The 17,708-nt window shown below is 44.4% G+C and overlaps 1 protein-coding gene across 1 annotated transcript; it reads right to left on the bottom strand.

Moving 5' to 3' along the window:
* Window positions 1-525: 525 nt before the first annotated feature.
* On the bottom strand, window positions 526-17,453 carry mbd6 (methyl-CpG binding domain protein 6). Its single transcript, XM_071923668.2, has 13 exons — window positions 17,274-17,453; window positions 16,122-16,320; window positions 14,880-15,019; window positions 12,780-12,882; window positions 12,351-12,522; window positions 9,330-11,846; window positions 8,144-9,159; window positions 7,541-7,649; window positions 6,913-7,058; window positions 5,573-6,358; window positions 4,267-4,319; window positions 3,965-4,031; window positions 526-2,859 (listed from the first exon to the last, which is right to left on the bottom strand). Exons 3-13 carry the CDS (start codon window positions 14,993-14,995, stop codon window positions 2,788-2,790), a joined length of 5,157 nt encoding a protein of 1,718 aa, XP_071779769.2. The 5' UTR covers window positions 14,996-15,019; window positions 16,122-16,320; window positions 17,274-17,453; the 3' UTR covers window positions 526-2,787.
* Between the last annotated feature and the right edge of the window lie 255 nt (window positions 17,454-17,708).

The raw sequence follows: 17,708 nt of genomic DNA, 5'->3' as shown, positions 1-17,708 counted from the left end.
AAAACGTAACTGAATGATTAAATGCATAAATGAAATGTACAACAGAAATAAATATCCACTGCAGGTTGACAGTTTTTATGTAGCGGTGGTCAAGGGAGGAACCTCCATGATATCAGAGGAGTCTGGACAATATCTGATATTTATTACAAGTCCAATATCTGCTACATATATCAGTGTTACCCTCGATCCTTGTATCAATAGGTCAGACCATACATCTTAGAGTGAAAAAATAGATCTTCAATAAATCACTAAGTAAAACTGATTGATCATTTTTATGCCAAGGCAAACAGGGAACAACTTGAGTCAATTTTTCTGACAGTAATAAGTTTTCTCATTACATTTTTTTCTTTAGGGCCCACTGTTACCCACATCATCAATATCATCCCAATATCATCCACAGTGTAGGTCTGATCTTCACTGCATCAAGAAGTTGCTCATGTACATCACTTTAACTGTAGAAATCAACACAAGAGGTACATTTTCTGTAAATAGTTTAATATTAAATAAAAAAAAGACTCCCATATAAAAAGAAAGCTACAGTCCACAATTTAATCGTCTTTTTAAACATAAGTATTGAAAGCAAGGGGTAGAATGAGAAAAATACTTAATTACAATTCCCAGAAAAATTCACAATTCATTGTTTTCTCTCTTGTCTCTCTTTCTCTAACAATATAAAATCAAAATAAAACACATTAACTGTACATATGTACAAATCTCCAAGTGTAGAAATTGCATAATCTGCTTTCTTTTTCACTTTTCTTTTTTATTTTTTTTTTTTTAAATACAGCTAGAGATGCCAGTACTCTTAGGGCGGGGCAGTGTGTGGAGGAGAGCTCAAACAGTGATATGAGGAGACAGAGAGAAAGGATTACTCCAAATCCACAGCAATACATCGACTCAACAGACCCACAGACATCATCATCATCATCATCATCATCTCTCTCTCAGCATACAAGTTTTTCAGCCATTCACTCGACCAGTGAAAGGACGCACTGTCTATAGCTGAACAGCGTTTCTTGGGATTCCATTTCAAACTTCGCAAACTCTTCCCGGACTTTTAATTTCATGGCTGGGGATGAAGATTTGGGTCGGCGGTCGGTCCAATACGTTGATATGATTATTAAATAAGCTCTATCACACTAAAGCTAAACAGAATTCTTCACAACAACAAATAACACAGTATGTGAAATGGTAGTGTGGGTCTCCAAAAAGTGAAATAAATGCATATTGGAGCTGAATAATAGATACTATTCCAGATTTGTTGTGGATCTTGACATTGTCAAATTAATTTTCTATACCTTTCCTGATCTGCCTAGAAACCCTGGAGTCTGCTGACATGACATGATTCAGAGTCATACAACTGAATTTCATGTGTACGTTTTCTCAGTTCATATATTACACTACCAGTCAAAAGTCTGGACACACCTGATTGAATGTACTATGGTTTTCATTCTCTTAAAGCCATTTTGATCTAAAGGCTTATACTTCAATGCTTGAAATTTGTTTTTTAGACAAATATAAATAGTGAAGTTGATCCTATTTATGAATTTCTTTCCAAAGCCTTTGCCTTTCCATCAAGGCAAAGGGCGGCTACTTTAAAGAATCTAAAATATAAGATAGTTTTGACACTTTTTTGGTCACTGCATAATTCCATTTATGTTATTTCATAGTTCTGATGTCTTTACTATTATTCTAAAATGTGGAAAATAGTAAAAATAAAGAAAAATGTGTCCAATGGTGTGTCCAAACTTTTGATTGGTATTGTATCTACGGTCTGAGATCCCAATTCATCCAATAACTTAAGTGACAGATGTATAACCATTAAGGAACAGCTGACATAGACAGGATGTGGCAAATCATGATGAAAAGTAATTTTCAGTTGACGTAAACTGACTTAAGAGCTGCAGGAACTGAAGAAACCTGCTCTGGTTCACTGGAGGTTAGCTCTCAAAATCCATTTCCTTAGCTTGTCTCAAATAAAGGTTAATTCAAAATGAGAAAAAACTCAAGGTTGTTTCCTTCTTTACATGCTCTTCCTGCACCTTTTGAAAAGCCAAGGAAAAGTCTTTTGAAATTCAACCACGGTGTGTCTCGGCAAAGAAAACTTCACCTTAAAAGGCCAGGGTCTCGTTTCACTAAATTATAATGAATTCAACTAAACCACGGTCGGACAGTGAGGGGGCTCAGCAATAGCACTGTTGTCCAACACACTCTCAGACACACACACACACACAACACGTAAAAAGACACACACACACACACACACTTTCAACAGAGAGCAACCATAGCATCATTCAAGTAGATGGGCTTTATCCTGACTCACAGTAACACACTGATGAGAAGAAACAGTACAGTTGTTTTGTTATTTTTTGTGTTTTCATTGATATAATTCTAACACCAACCATTAATTAACGGATCTCTGACCACAAAGTCAAGCAACCATTATTTTGTGAACTAGACCTAAGAGAAGACCTAAGTGAAAAAGCATCCATGGAATTTGTCTTTATTGTTTTTTTTTTTTGTTTTTTTAAAAGTTTTTATAAATGTATTTTTCAGACTAGATCTCTCCTATGTTTTTTTCATAGTGGTTGCCATAACAACGGTTGACATGACAACGGTATAATATTAGTGCAGTTGAAGAAGAAAAAAAAAAAAAAAAAAGAAGATCTAGACAGTGGAGAGCAGTGGTGATGATGGAGGAGAGATGGAGGGGTTGGGGGGGGAGGGGGAGGGGCCTCTGTCCACCTTGATTGGTGGACAGCGTGGACTGACAGCTCCCTCCACCAATCACTGCCTCTGAGACCTGGCGCCTCGTCGCCTCCTGCCGCGGACCGACCTCTCCGGCTTCAGCAGCGCCGTCTGGAACGAGAGAGAGAGAGAGAGAGAGAGAGAGAGAGAGAGAGAGTGAGAGAGAGAGAGTCGTATCACACAAAAGCCTGCAGGTTTTGATCAGCCTCGTCTTCCTGGCTCTCCAGCGGTGGAGTGACCTCGCCACCCCAATCAGGGAGGCAGAGTCACTCCCTGCTTTCCTACATGAAACTAAAACTCATCTCTTCAAAAAACCATTCACTTCCCCCTCTGTAAAACTACACAAGATTGTCCCTCAAGCTGGTAGGGATTAGGTGTCTTGCTCAAGGACACTTCAGCAGGGCAGAGGCTCTTGCTGTTGCTAAGCAACTGTTGAGAACCTGTTTGAGACATGCTGCTTTTTTGCAGCATGTCTCAAGTTATATTTTAAAGTTTTAGTCCACAAGATTCTTGTTTTTTTCATTTTGTTGTAATCTTTACAACCAAGCGGTTATTGCTGTGGTGTTTCTGCACTGCACTTCTCAGAGATCACCTGTCAATCAAACAGTGTGGGCGGGACTGTGACGTCGTTTTCCTTGGATTTTCTGTTGATGAAGTTTGAGTTTCTGCAGGTGGCGCTCTTTTCTCTGTCTGTTCAGTCATGGTGGCTATCGTTGCTCATGCTAACTACCCAGTTCTTCTTCTATTTATTCCAAACAAACCAAAATGTCACAGATAATTATTTTACCTCCTAGCGCTTGGCACTCTGGGTGCTAAAAACATGCTAACCTCTCAGTGTTGTTAGAATGGAGCAGCAGCACAACCACTGAAAACAACGGGAAAAGCAAGCCAGTTCTGTAAAGCAGTGGATCTCAGCTGTGTGCCAAAGAGGCCCGGAAGTCTGCAGGTTTTCATTCCAACCAAACACCATAGCAGCTGATTTCCCTTATTAACACACCTTCAACCAGAGAGAGGGAACTAATCAACTGAAAGCAGCTGCTGCAGTGTGAAAACCTGCAGACTGTGGGGTTGAGAACCACAGCTGTACAGCCTGGTGCCTCGTACATTCAGCCTCACTCACACTGTTCGATGATGCAACTGAGATGTAATACACAACCAGTGACGCTGAGAATTTAACCGATACATCACCGTGTCACTGAGGAGGGCTGGATCTTACCGAAGGCTTCGTTTCCTCTAGGGCTGTAGCATCCATGTCTCTGAAGTCTTCTAGCACATTCTGTAGCCTGACACACACAATGCAAGAAGCACATAAGTAAACCATTCTCATTTAATACAGCACGATTTAATAAAACTCCTTAGGATAGCCATTATGAAAAATCAGTAAAGCTAAACGCCTGTCTAGTGCAAATCTCCTTTTGCAACTAGCCGCTCTGATTTTTATTGGAAAGAAATTTACTCGGGCGATTCTCCAGCTACATCTCACAAGTCTGAGAAATTAACCATGACAAGACAACTTACGTTTGTTTCCTTTTCCTTCCTCTCCTGGCTCCCCCTGTAGTTCCTGCTTGATCCTGGGGAGGTAAAATCAGAAATGACATTACAAAAACACCATACTAAAAACGAAAAAAATATTCTATGCATTTCTTGGGGGGAAAAAAAACCCTTACAAAACAGAAGCACTTCATCACCATCTCCTGTATTCCTTTTCTGGTGTTAACAAAATGAGACGATGCATTTTACACGGTGGGTGCATCCTACTTTGAGTATTAAAACACATAATAACCATCTCCTGTATTTCTTATGTTGTGTTGGTTTTATAGACCAGATGCTGAGACAATGCATTTTACAACACCCTTTGGGTATTAAAACACTTAATAACCATCTTCTGTAATTCTTACTGTATGTTGTGCTGGTTTTATAGACCAGATGATAAGACAATGCACTGGAGACTCACATTCCCTACTGGGAACAATACAGATGGATATTACCACTTCCACTTGAACCTATATAATACAGAATTATATTGTAGGCACTCTAGGCATCTATGGTGTAACTTTTTTTTATCCAAGGGAGAGCATGCATGTCCTGCTTCACATACATACAGTTATTCATATTCACCACTACTATCTTCTACTGTTGGCCAGTTGATAATACCTGTCGCTTCCTACTGCCATATTATCACACCCCTCCACTGCTTTTGTTGCTTAACTTATTAGTCTATTGTCTACCCTCAGATGGAGAATCAAAGAACTTCAAAATTGGGATTAAAATAAATCACTGAGGCTAGTTTGAAATGACAACACTGAGAGTTTTTGCTAGTATTAGAATACTATATATCATCTTTAAAACTGCACCAGGCTTCAACTTCGCACATTGGCGGCTCCAAAAGGCAGCAAGAGGTAACCACTGTCTAAAAATCTGAACTTCAATACCCACAAATCAAGGTGATGTCAGTAAACTGCACACAACACACATTTACCAACTCCTCCATTCTATAGTCACTTTACACCAAAGGCGAGAGAGAAAAGATCCAACATTGGTGAGTCCAGCCTTCTCTGGACGGAGCGCTGCTCACTGCTGTTTAGGAGACGATTTGCATTTCACTCTTAGGTTTCAATTCATACCCAATACCAGAATTTAATTTGGGCAAATAGGGAAAATTTATGGCATTTCAGTTGGTGGGATGGGATGTTCTTCTCTATTGCAGTCCCACTTTGTGATTTAGGCTGATAAGATTATGTATTTTTACATAAAAATCTTGCCTAGTGCAGCTTGAAGGGAACAGGAAAAGGAAAAATAAAATCTACAACACCCAGACACTCACCCTTCCCTGTTCAGTGTGCAGTAGTGTCCCAGCTGTCTCCTCCTTGGGCCTCCCACTGCATCCATCCCTGGGACTGAGGTACCCCCCTGCCTGGGGCAGATCCCCCTGCCTCTCCACCCCCGCCTCCACATAGGGGCACACAGCTGTGGCGGGCCCAGCACAGTCCGTCTTAGCCTCCTCTAGGTATATGGGTGGCAGAGGGGGCACTGGGTGGGTATGTCCTTCTACCATGACCGGTTTCCTTTGTAAAGGTGATGTAGACCCGTCCTCGGGGGGTTTGGGGGTCCCCTGGGCCGGGGAGTGGGCTGCTGCTTCCAGGCTGAGTCGGGATAAGTCTGGGTTGCGGAGGGAGCAGGCCCGACGTGGGCTGAGGGAGACCGGGGCACTTGCCTGGGGGAGAGTGGGGACAGGGGTGGACGGGGCGGGGTGCTCCCCTGGGAAAGAAACCGGGGGTAAGGCACAGAAGGGTGAGGTGGGGTCCGTTGGCCCCGACTGGGCCCCGTCTTCCTGCTCTTTAGCGCTGACTTGGAGGAAGGAGGTATAAATCGTGTCCATGAAAGAGGTGTAGGGATCGATAACCCCCCCACTGCTAACAGGCCCGCCCTCGGATCCTCGCTGTGTGGGCGGGGTGCGGTCTGGGGCAGGGGGAGGGGCGGGGGCAGGAACAGGGCTGCGGACCACCTCCGGAGATAGCCGACTGGCTGGAATGTCTTCCTGTGGGGCGGGGCTTTGTGTTTCTTGCATTGGGATTGGCTTGTCTCCTTCTGAGGGTGGCGCAATGTTCAGCTGGATGATGAAAAAGGCAACCAACAACAGTCAAAGATAACATCGCAGATGTTAAGGAACAAACAGCACTTCATTTTTAGTACAGCTAGCCCCATCCAGCCTGTAACCTTGACAATGCTAGAGACATTCTCTGCCTACTAAGCTAGATCCATAGAAATGGATAGAAATGTCATTCCCAATCAAATTTCTTGAATGGTCATTTGTTTGGTATACTTCTAGCTGCTGCCATAAAATGTTTGATAATGTAGTCATGCACCAAATCAGTGTTGATTTGGTGCATGAGACTCAGAAGGCTGATGTGTTACCACGACAACGAGATCATTTGGATGAACATTTCAGTGGCAGCTGTGATGAATACTCTAACTTTCTGAGTCTCATGTTCTGTCCACACATTAAACAATGTTCATATACATGACAACATTATCAAAACTCTATGGAAGCCAAAGAATGTACCAAAGGAAATTACCATGATACACTAGGAAGTGTCCTTTATATCTATTCAAGTTCTGTGGCTAGATCCCAAACAACTTCCACATACAGTTTCGGACACCTACCTGTATGTTGTTGAGCAAGTTGATGGCTCCATCAGGGCCCTGGAGCAGAGGCATGCCCAAAGCAGAGGCCTGGACTGAGGGCAGGAGGATGGAACCGGCTCCTAGCCCCACCATGTTATGGAGGCCTGCGATGCCAGAGAGATCTCCTGCAACGGCACATTTCATAGACACACTGATATAGTGGCTTACTGCTGCAGTATGTATGTAAATAAGCAATAATAAAATTGTAAGAGAAAAAAACAATAAAAACAAATCTATAACAGTGTGTACAAAAGAGGACAGCTATCTAGTTTTGCAAGCAGAATCAGCATAATCATTATAAATAGGAAACAGTACTCCTATGAGACCTAAAGCTATTAAGCTAAAAGTGTAAGTACTGAAACGGTGAGCTCCAGTTTTTGCTGGTGTAATTTCTTTCAAACACCTCCCACCCCTATTCACCTTTTAATGTGCAATTAACTAGATTGAATGCGAGTCAACAGCTGTCTTTACCTCATTTTCCTACACCTTATACTTTTGATTGAATATCAACAGCTAATAATAACTACTGACCCGTAGCAATGGGACTATATATGTGACTCGGTATCCATCTAGAGATGAAAAAATTAGAGGGTAGTCATCAACTCACCTAATACGGTAGGGTTGAGCAAGGTGGGCAGCAACTGTTGGAGGATGGAGTTATCCTTGCCTTGGAGAGACAGGGGGATCAGGGTGTCAACACCAGGGTCAGAGGTCACCTGGAGAGGAGAGCAAAGATACAGAGAGTGACGCAGAGAAACAAAGTACAATAAAGTGAGACAGAAAAAGAGAAAGTACAAGAGACAGAAGAAGAGAAACAGAGAACAAGAGAGACAAACAGAATTAGAGCGTAAAGTGAGATAGAGCCAGACTAATTGGATGTGAGAACATTCCACATTTCTTTGCATGCAAAATTAGAAATGTCTCCAAGAAACATGTACGCATTCACAACTCAAATACATTCAGATAGACCGGCTGTAACCAACCAATACAGATCAAGTGGTACACGAAGTGGGCCTCATTTAAAAATAGTTTTGGGAAAAAAACATTTTAACAGTTTAGGAAAAGGGTTGCTGGGTTTTTCAGGAAACTAAGTAACTAAAGGAAGGGAAAACAATGGAGCAGTTTAGGAAATGAGTTAGGCTAATAGGTTTTTCTAGGGAAACTAAGAGGAACTCAGAGGAAAAGAGCTATAGGAGATGGGGGAGCCTACCTGAGGTTGGGTATGTTGGGTTTGCTGTGCGGGAGCTAGCTGGGTGGGGGAAGGCGGGTGGAGCTCGGCAGAGCCCAGGGCAGCGGTTAGCAGGGCAGGGCTGAGGGGGAGGAAGGCTGTGGGGTGAGGAGGGGGAAGGAGCAAGGACTGCAGGGCTTGGAGAGAGCCCTCAGCTGACGGAGGAGGGGGGAGGAGGCCCTGGAGGACCTCTAAGAGGCCAGGGCCAGAGAGGGCTGATGGATCCAGGAGGCCGGAGGTCTTGTCCAGGGGGAGGCCCTCCAGTGTGGTTGGGATCTGCTGCGGCTGCTGGAGAGGGACTTCCAAGCTGACCTGGCTCAGCTGACCCAGCCCCGACAGAGGTAACATAGGGGCCTGATGGTGCCCAAGTAGCAAGGAGGCCATGAGCAGAGCCTGGAGGCCAGGTTTTTCTGCTAGCCCCAGATCAGTTTCCTGTCCTGGTGTATGGGTTGAGGCCGAAGGGGGCGGTAGCGGGTTCAGCAGGCCCAAAAGGTTCAGAGGCAGATCCCCTTGGGCACCAATCAACGACGGCAACAAAGGAAACAGAGGGTTGTTGTTTATCTGTTGTTGTTTCTGTTGTTGATCATGGTTTTGCTGCTGTGTCTCTTGCTGCTGTATCAGTAACTGTTGCTGCTGTTCCGATTGCTGTTGCTCTGCAAGATGCTGTGGAGCTTGTGGCGTAGTGTGGGCAGGGGGTATATGTCCCTGTTGCCCACCCAACCACAGCCCCCCAAGGGGCAATGAAGCCAGGACTGTAGGGTCCAGGAGGGAGGGTAGACCTCCTGTGGTTGACAACAGCTGGAGCAGCTGCTCTTGGTTCATAAAGGGGAAGGCCTCTGCCAGAGGTAAGGGAGCAGATGAGTCGCCCACATTAGAAGGGGCGGTGGGACTGGGGTTGTCCCCCAGACGAGAGGAGTTGGTGGGCCCAGGGCTGATGGCCCCTGGAGATTTGGTCACTGTGGAGACCTCATGGTCCATACCCACAGACTCTTCTCGCCCTGCGGAAAGAGAGATATATGAATAACACAGCAAATTCAATTCTCTACAAGAGACATTCACGCTTAAACAAATTAACAATCTATGACTGAATCATGAGCAAAATCACAGGAAGCGCTGTCAAACGTTTGGGCCCAATCTTCAAAATTGATAAAACAAATATCATCCTCACCTGTAGTGTAATTTCCCGGTGGAGATGTCACAGCACCAGCGGTACGGTCCGACGAGCTCCCCTCCCCTTGGGGGACAGTGGATGATGCCGCAAGCAGGGCCAGAACATGGTTGCTAAGATCAAGAGGCTTTGGAGAGGTGGATATCGCCATAGCAACACCGCCTTGAGAATGACTCAGGTCCACTGTCGTTGACATGCTACTACTGCCAATCTCTGTTGCCACGGAGACCCGGGGCGAGGCTTCTCGCAAGGGTGCCTGGGAAACAGAGTCTATTGTAGGAATGTGATTCTCAGTTGGGTGGTGCTTGTCTGAGGGAGTCGGAGAAGTAGGCTGAGGAGAGCTGTTGCTGTTGTGTGAAGCTAAATGAGAGCTGGGTAGCGCTGTAGAAGGGGAAAGTCTCTGTATAGGGCTTGATTTAGTAGACCGAAGCTGTGATGGGGACTGCACTGATCTGGACTGAGAGGAGGAGGGAGGAGGAGAGAGGGGCTGTGGTAGAGGAGTAGTGTTATTGGTTCGGCACGGAGACTGAGTCTGGAGGGGCCTGATGTTGCGATGAGGGGCAGGAGAAGAGGGCGACAGTCTGGGGTTCTGTTTGTTCCTGCCTCCACCTCCGCCTCCACCTCCTCCTACAGACACAGATCCTGGCTGAACTGAAGCAGAGTTGGATGCTGAGGCTGTAGCCTGGGCGTTCTGCACACTGAGAAGGTGTAACAGAGCAGACAGGGGCTGGGTTGGAGGATCCAAGCCAAGTGGAGGCCCTGCGGCAGATGTCAGGCCTGTAGTGAAATCCAGGGCCTCGCTTTGTCTAGGAGGCCCGGCGAGGGGCGTTGTCTGCCGGGAAGCAGAGAGCCTGGGTATCTGCCCGGGGAGGAGATGGTGGTGGTTTTCTAAGATGGCAGTGTTATGGTTCTGCGCAGCTGAGGTAGAGGAGGAGTGCGAGGAAGAAGGGAAGGAGGAGGAAGAGGAGGAAAGGTTGATGACGGCAGCAGAAACGGCGTCTCCTGGTGGGGTCTTCCTTGGCCCATTAGCCAGCTGCTGGGTCTCTCTCAGCATGCTGAGCACCGTGGGAGATCGCCGTTGCCTCTTCCTGTGCGAGGCATTGCGCTCTGCTGTGGGGGGGAGGTGGTGCGAGGAGGTGGCCAGGGACTGGGCCAAAGGGTGGGATGGAGGGAAGAGGAGGGAGGAGGCCACTGCGAGGGAGGGATGGGAAGGAGGAGGCCTAGTAGTAGCGATGGAGGAGGGAGGGTGGTTGTTATGTAAAGTGCTGTTTGTTACCTTCGATGACTGCTGTTGTTGTTGCGTTTCTTTCAAGACCTCCAGAGGAGAAGCCAAGCTCACCGGGTTGCTGCCCAAATTTGAACTCTGGCTCTGGGTCATCTGGGTAGCCAGCTGGGCCTTGGCAGCCGCAGAGAGGAGGCTACTAGCGGGGAAGGAAGCCGGGTGTGGCGGCCTTCCCTGGCTGTGGTGGTGGTGGTGGTGGCGGTTCAAAAACGGGCCCAGAGGTAAACCGGAGGGCCCTGCAGTGTTCAGCCCAAATCCTGGCGGTCCTGCATTGGGCGCCGGACCCATGGAAGCCTTTGAGGGCTTCAAGTTCCCAACTTTATCAAGAGCTAGGGAGAGAACGTGAGGGTTGCTGCTGCTTTGGTTGGTCAGTAGGGAGGGGTTGGTGGGGAGAAGGAGGTGGTGGTTATTAGTGCTGCTGTTGCCTGAGTTCTTAAACTGCTCCAAGATATCCTCCAGCTTGTACTTGGGGAAGTGGAGGCTGGGGTTAGGGGAGCCACCAGCAAGAGGGGAGTGCGGAGAGGAAGAGGTGGATTTCCTCCTCTGGGGCAAGTTACTTCCCATCAGTCCTCCTCCCTCTGCTGCTGCTGAGCCTCCTCCCTGCTCGGACAGAGAGGAGGAAGAGGTCGACGGGTGGCGGGACCTCTGGTGAGGAGACACACAGTTCATGTTACCGACAGAAGGAGAGAGGGAGGGAGACGGAGAGAGGGGAGACCCCCCTACAATAACACCGTGAGGATGATGAGCGTGAGTCTGCGCTCCTCTTCCTCCTCCACTACCAAGGGTCATGGGAGAAGACGGGGGAGGCGGGGAGAGGGGCCCCAACCGAGGAGAACCAGGAGTCTCTGGGGTTTTGGGTGTTGACCTTTGACCTTGACTGACGTTCTGAGGTGTGGGGGTGCGGGGTGACCTCTGGGCGACGCTGTAAGCTGGGAATGGGGAGCTGGAAGAGGTGTTGGAGGAGGAGGCGGGGACAGGAGGATGGTGAAGCCTTCTCAAAGCATCTAGGGGATGATGGGAGTTTGTGCCTGTGTGCAGGAGAGGGGAGGAGCCATTGTAAGGGTACATGAGCTGGGGGGAGGATTTGGGGCTGGCGCAGGGGGCGGGGTGGAGGTTGTTGTGGGGTCGAGTGGGGACTAGATGGGGTTTGGGTTGGTAAGTGCCACGGTCCTCTTCCTCCCGGTCCACAAGTATCCTCTTTGGATCTCGGCTGTCCACTACTCCACTGCTCACGTCTGAAAGTGGACATAAAAAACAAAAGCATTGTGGTTAATGACAAAGTCAAACAAAAATCTATTTAGGAAGTGAACTGGAAAAGTTCTTATATCCAGTTTATAAACAAATTATTGAGAAACAAGACTTCACCATCATCAGGTGCTCATGAGCAGCAACTCAGTAAGACCCAAGCTCTTGTGAATTCGCTGGTTGGTTGGTTTGTATGTTTCTGTTTCATATGTATTCATGCAGATAACATAAAGTTCTTTCTAAATAAGCAAAAACAATTGTGGGAGCTGAAAGTTTGCAACTTAGGTGTGAAGATTCATGAACATTATTTTTTCCCTATAATACAACTTTTACTTCCTTTAATCAAGTAGATACTGTTCAATAAAGGACAGGTTTGTAGAAAACTGACTTTCTCAATTGCTGTTTGATAGCGCACAAGTACAGAGGAGTGAAGTGTCTCATCTCATACTGAGTGACCTGCTATGAGGAGATATGACCAGCGCTTCATCATATACCTGGATGATGAAGGGTGGTGAAGGGCAGCTGTGAGGCCTGCATACTGCGACACAGTGCAGCCATTGCTACCACTTTCCTGCGGTGGTTACAGAGTTTGGTCATGTCCTGCTCTGCTTTGCCTAGCGGCTGGCTGTGCTGCTCCACCTTCACACCCACAGCGAAGTTGAAAACCTGCAGGAGACCAGATAAAAAAGGCATAGAAAGAGTTAAAAGAGAACACATTGCAAAATCTTTAAATCAGGTTCAAGACAGCAAGTTGGTAAAGGCATCAACTGGGATGTTTCACACTTTGGTATTTCTCAAACAGACATGTACATACTCACACATGGATCAACGCTTAAACACTACAGACACACATTATTATGTAGAAAAAGTTACCCATGTGTCCACACACATACAGACATCTTAAGCTTGTAGGCTTGCTTTACCTTATGGATGACGAGTGGACACTCCAGACCACATTTGCAGGTGCCATCAGTCAACAGATAGGTTTTGACCTCGTCCAGAGAGGATAGGGCAGTGCCACTGGGACTGAAGGAAGAAGATGGGGAGGAAAGGTAACAGTGAGTCCAAGGTAAATAAAAAAAAATACAGTTCCGTAGAAGTTCATATTTTAAATCTCATATTGAGATTTAAGGAGCCATTTTAAATGGTATCAGCTTGTTTTATAAGGGGGCAATAATATGATGATTCTTTATAATACATACTTCTTGCAATGAGAACAATGAATTCCTTAGAAAAGACAATTTTCCTACAGAGATCAAAGAGGTATCGTGTTACATAATTATTATTATGGAAATTGTATCAGCTTCTCTCAAAGCCCAGAGCTGAGAGAACTACATGTGCAGTGAGAATATTAAACAATCTGTCCAATCTCAATCAAAGCTTTCCACTACGTCTTCATTATAGTAATGAACTACGGAGCTTTGACATCCCATGACAATAACAACCTTTTTCCTTAAAGCCATCTACAAGACCATACCTAAAAACTGAAGGATGTTATGTTCTGCTTGGCTGCTTCAAACGGTCCTGATCTTTCAACACACCTAAGAGCAGATCCAATGTCTCTAAAACTTTAACAAACCACTGAAGTCAAGTAACAAGTACAGATTCTGTACAGCCCACAGCACATTTGTGGCGAAGACATACAGACCTAATTAATTATCAACTTATTTTAATGTGATCTCAGCTCTCTGACTCCCTAGTTGATCAGCTGTGTTTATCTCTCCTATGGAGAACACAGTAACGTTTGGCTACTTGGCTAGTTAACATTAGTAACTGAACCATTAGCAAACCTAGTTTATAGAATATGATTTACATACATACAATTACTGCTTGTATGACAATGTGCTGGATACTAAAATTCCACAGTATGCGTGGAATCATAAAAAGATTTTTCATATTTTTCAATGCATGATTGTATGGCAGCAGTACATAGTAATAGATGAAGTTCAGAAGTACATTCTCCTGTTGTGTGATGTCATCAAAACTCATTATCACAGCTTAGATGTAAAGACTTCAGAGTTCAAGTTAAATATTATTTTTTAACACACCAAGACAAAGTTTCCTTGCACCCGGGTACAGAGGAGTGAAGTATCTCACTCTGCCCTGAATTTGTCTCTTAAAGACCATGACGCTGTGGCGACCACACCGTGGTAAAAAGGCTCTTCCTCTTACCCAGAGGCCCTGAACATTTTCATCATCACAATTCCAGAATTTCCCACACTTTAATTCTTAGATTGGATTTGCATCTAGGCCCTATTATTCTATATCTAAAGATTATTCTTCACAACAACAAATATCACAGCATGTGAGATGACAGAGGGCCAACAATAACATAAAATGTGTGGTCAAACTACAAACAAACTATATTTTCTATACTTTTGCAGCTTTTCATTGAACTCCCAAATATTGAATTTGATATAAATTATCAAATTCAATTTATATGCTTTTCAGAGTTGGGAAGGAACTGTGTTTTCCCCTTTTTATTTAATCTTATGCATTTCCTATGAAAATGCATTGAGATTGAATAATACTTTATAAGCTTTAAAAAACAAAAACAAACAAAAAAGTGTTTCATTCCCTGCTCAGTGAAACAAGTCATCCTTTCTCCCTCACCCAGACCACACAAACCAAAGCCATCGTTCCAGGAAGTGAGTACATCTACAAGGAAATATCTAAAGCCAGTCACCCCTTCTGCCCTGTGCTGCCCACACAAAGGCAAATCTTTCAAGAGAAAAAACTACATCCCTGAGAAAAATTCTAAAAGCAAAGCCACAGAATCCACAGTCATCTTTCCTGGTAATATCCACAAAATATGTTGGCAAAAGCAGCACTTTGGACTCTCAATTCACCAGTGTGAACTGTGTTAGCCAGCACACACACACACACACACAAACACACACACACACACACACACACATACATGACAGCTCCTTTTTCCACATCTTCCATATTTGCAGATATACACAACACATGAATCAACAACATTTGGGAGTGCTGCTATCCATTCAAGTGAACCAACGTACCTGACGTAGATCACCTGCCCGTCCTGCACCCTCCTCTGCCAGCCGATGGGGACATGTATTGCCGTGGTGTGGACCCCATCCTTGTCCCCACTGACAGTCTCACTGCCTCCCATCATTTTGTAGCTGCAGCCTTCCAGCACCTTGGAAAAAGAACAAGAGGCAACAAAGCGTAAATGCATCCAATCTCAAATCCAATCAAATTAAGTCAATTTATTTATGAAGCCAAGGGTTTTATTTCAAAATGTTATATATTCCTTTTGAGAAAAATGTTACTTGATGTTCACTGCTTAATATCTGAAAAAGACAATTACACTGTCTAAATGGTTATTATTTTGTAAGTAATGGGCTCAAGATTGCTAATAATTTTAATGATATCCAACTTTTACGTTCATACCAGGATTAATTTGATCATAGTAGGCATCACGTTTTTTCACATTTTGGATATCTCATTTTGGAATGAATCTCTGCTTATAAAAAACAAGTTCTTTACAGAAAAATTAGCATCATGAGGTGTTTTACAATAAAACAAAACAGTTAAGTTTAAAATTTAAAATGATTAGAATGCAAATCTGTAAAACAAAGCACACACAATATTCAGAAGAGTTAAAATGCCAATTATTTTGTGAATGTAAGTATGCATGCAAGTGCAGTTTGTTGCAAGTGTGGGTGTAGATTGTTGTGCAATAAATAAATAAATACACACATACATAAATGGATGAATGAATGTCTCAGTAGTCAGTCATGAGGACATCAATGTGCTAATTAAAGTAACAGCATGCCAAAATGTGCCAGCCACTTTTATCTGATTACGTAACATCAAACGTCAACAACAAATGCACTGCTTGTACAATGGCAGGAGTCATAATTTAGGCTTAGTACCATGCTCAAATGAGCCGAGGTGTAACAGAATCATAAGGGTGCATAGAATCATGGGTGCTAATTAGCTGATTTGCATTGATCCAATACTGATGACTAAGGTTTTACTGATATCTTTCCATCTGTGTTCTGCATACCAAGGAATGGCAACTTGCATAACATCGGGCTTTTCACATAGCTGTGGTCCTGAGAATTCAAGCCTCTAAAGCATGTTTTCTTAAACTTATAGTTGGGACCTAAAAAGAGATGTAGCCGTATCGCTAGTGGGTGTGGCCACTGTCAGATAATGAGACTCAAAGGGAAACAAATAATATAAAACACTTAACCTACTCTCAAACTAAGGAAATGGGACAAATGTCTGTATACCTTGTCATCTTTGGGAAGCCAGGATCTGTTTTGGCTAGGGTATCCACTGTCCAACGTACATGCTGCTGGGTTAGAAGCTCACGGACTGCCAGAAACACCTGACTGGATGCCGACACCTGGACGATCCCCAACTGTGAGGCTTATTCCCAACTCAGAAGATGACTCCTGCAAATGTGTTCAGTTCATATCAGAACAGGGGCTGTGGAGAGAGATGGAGATGCATTACACAATCTGACAAAGGCAGCTTGGGAAAATTACTCTCCTAATGAACCATTTCCTGCAAAAAATCCAGTAAAAACTCCCTTGAAATGATTGCATAAGCTACACTGCTCTCACAGAAGGAATACAACTTCAGAACAAGCTGAGGCTACTTTGAAGTGGGAGGGTGTGTTTAGATAGGCCTGTGGTCCATTGCATCCAGCTAATGTTTAGTTGCAATACAAGCCAGGAGCCCTTTTTACAACTAAGTTACAAGTTAACGAGCTAGCAATAGCAAAGAAACAGGAATTTGATCTTCCTGGAACTCTGAGTTAAGTTAAAATCGACATCGCTGCAGTACAACCAGCTAGACAGGGAAAAATCTCATAAACATTGGCTTATTACATGGCAGGCTAGCCGCTAAGCTAACAGCTAAGCTAGCTGGCTACTCTACTTTGTGCAATGTTGTCGTGACAGCTGTCAGTCGCACAAAACACTCTTATACAAAACTCTTGCGTGTTAGGATAAAAAGAAACGAGCCATGCACAATACTGCTTCGCAAAAAACTGTAATAATTGGATCACTGGGTTGCATTTACGCTAACTAATGTTAGCGGAGCCTATCAACCATTCTCTGCGTCAAGCTCTGTGTTTGCGAAGTTTTGGAGTCTTCGCTTTTCTGGCTCGCGGGAGAATCAAGAGTTAGCTGGCTAGCTAACCGACTAGCTTCAGAATGTTTTGAATACGATTGTTACCTATATTTCACCATCAAATAAATCACACCGTTATTCAGATCGGGTATTTGCGCAATCAATCAACTGTCCGTGTCCATGCAACGTCTGCCCGTCAGATTTAAAAACAAAGGGCAATAACGCTTCATTTTACTGCGCCTCTGATCTCGGGCTAACGTTAGCAAGCTAGCTATGCTAAAGAGCTAGCATTGACTGAAATTTACTTGATTCTGGAGTGTCCCAACAAGACTCAAGGATGTCCCGCTCCCGTTGCACAATTATCCAACCGTTGCTTTGGTCTCTGTTCTATTAAACCGTCGTGCATTCAGATGTATTTCCAACTACCATAACGATCCATTAATCCCAAATTCACAGTTGCCCACTGTTTTTTTTTTCTTGCAGATTCCGTGCAAAAATAATGGAGTTTTCTGTCGGGCATGCGCAATGAGTGGGGAGAGAGTATTGTACCCGACATGCAACGGGACCTTTGTAGTGTTCCAGCTTCCAGACATCAGTGTCGAGCTCCTTGATAGAGGACATGATAATGAAAGAATAATAATAGGCCTGGGACAGATGTCTGTCTATAATGGTATAATGGATTCATGTGTTCAAACGGCACCTGTCAGCAGTGCATGTTAGTGAAGATAAGAACTAAACAG

This window comes from Centroberyx gerrardi, chromosome 14, assembly GCF_048128805.1.
Source record: "Centroberyx gerrardi isolate f3 chromosome 14, fCenGer3.hap1.cur.20231027, whole genome shotgun sequence".
NCBI lineage: Eukaryota > Metazoa > Chordata > Actinopteri > Beryciformes > Berycidae > Centroberyx > Centroberyx gerrardi.
The sequence above is the reverse complement of the archived record's forward strand: the minus strand, read 5'-3'. Positions and strand labels throughout refer to the sequence as shown.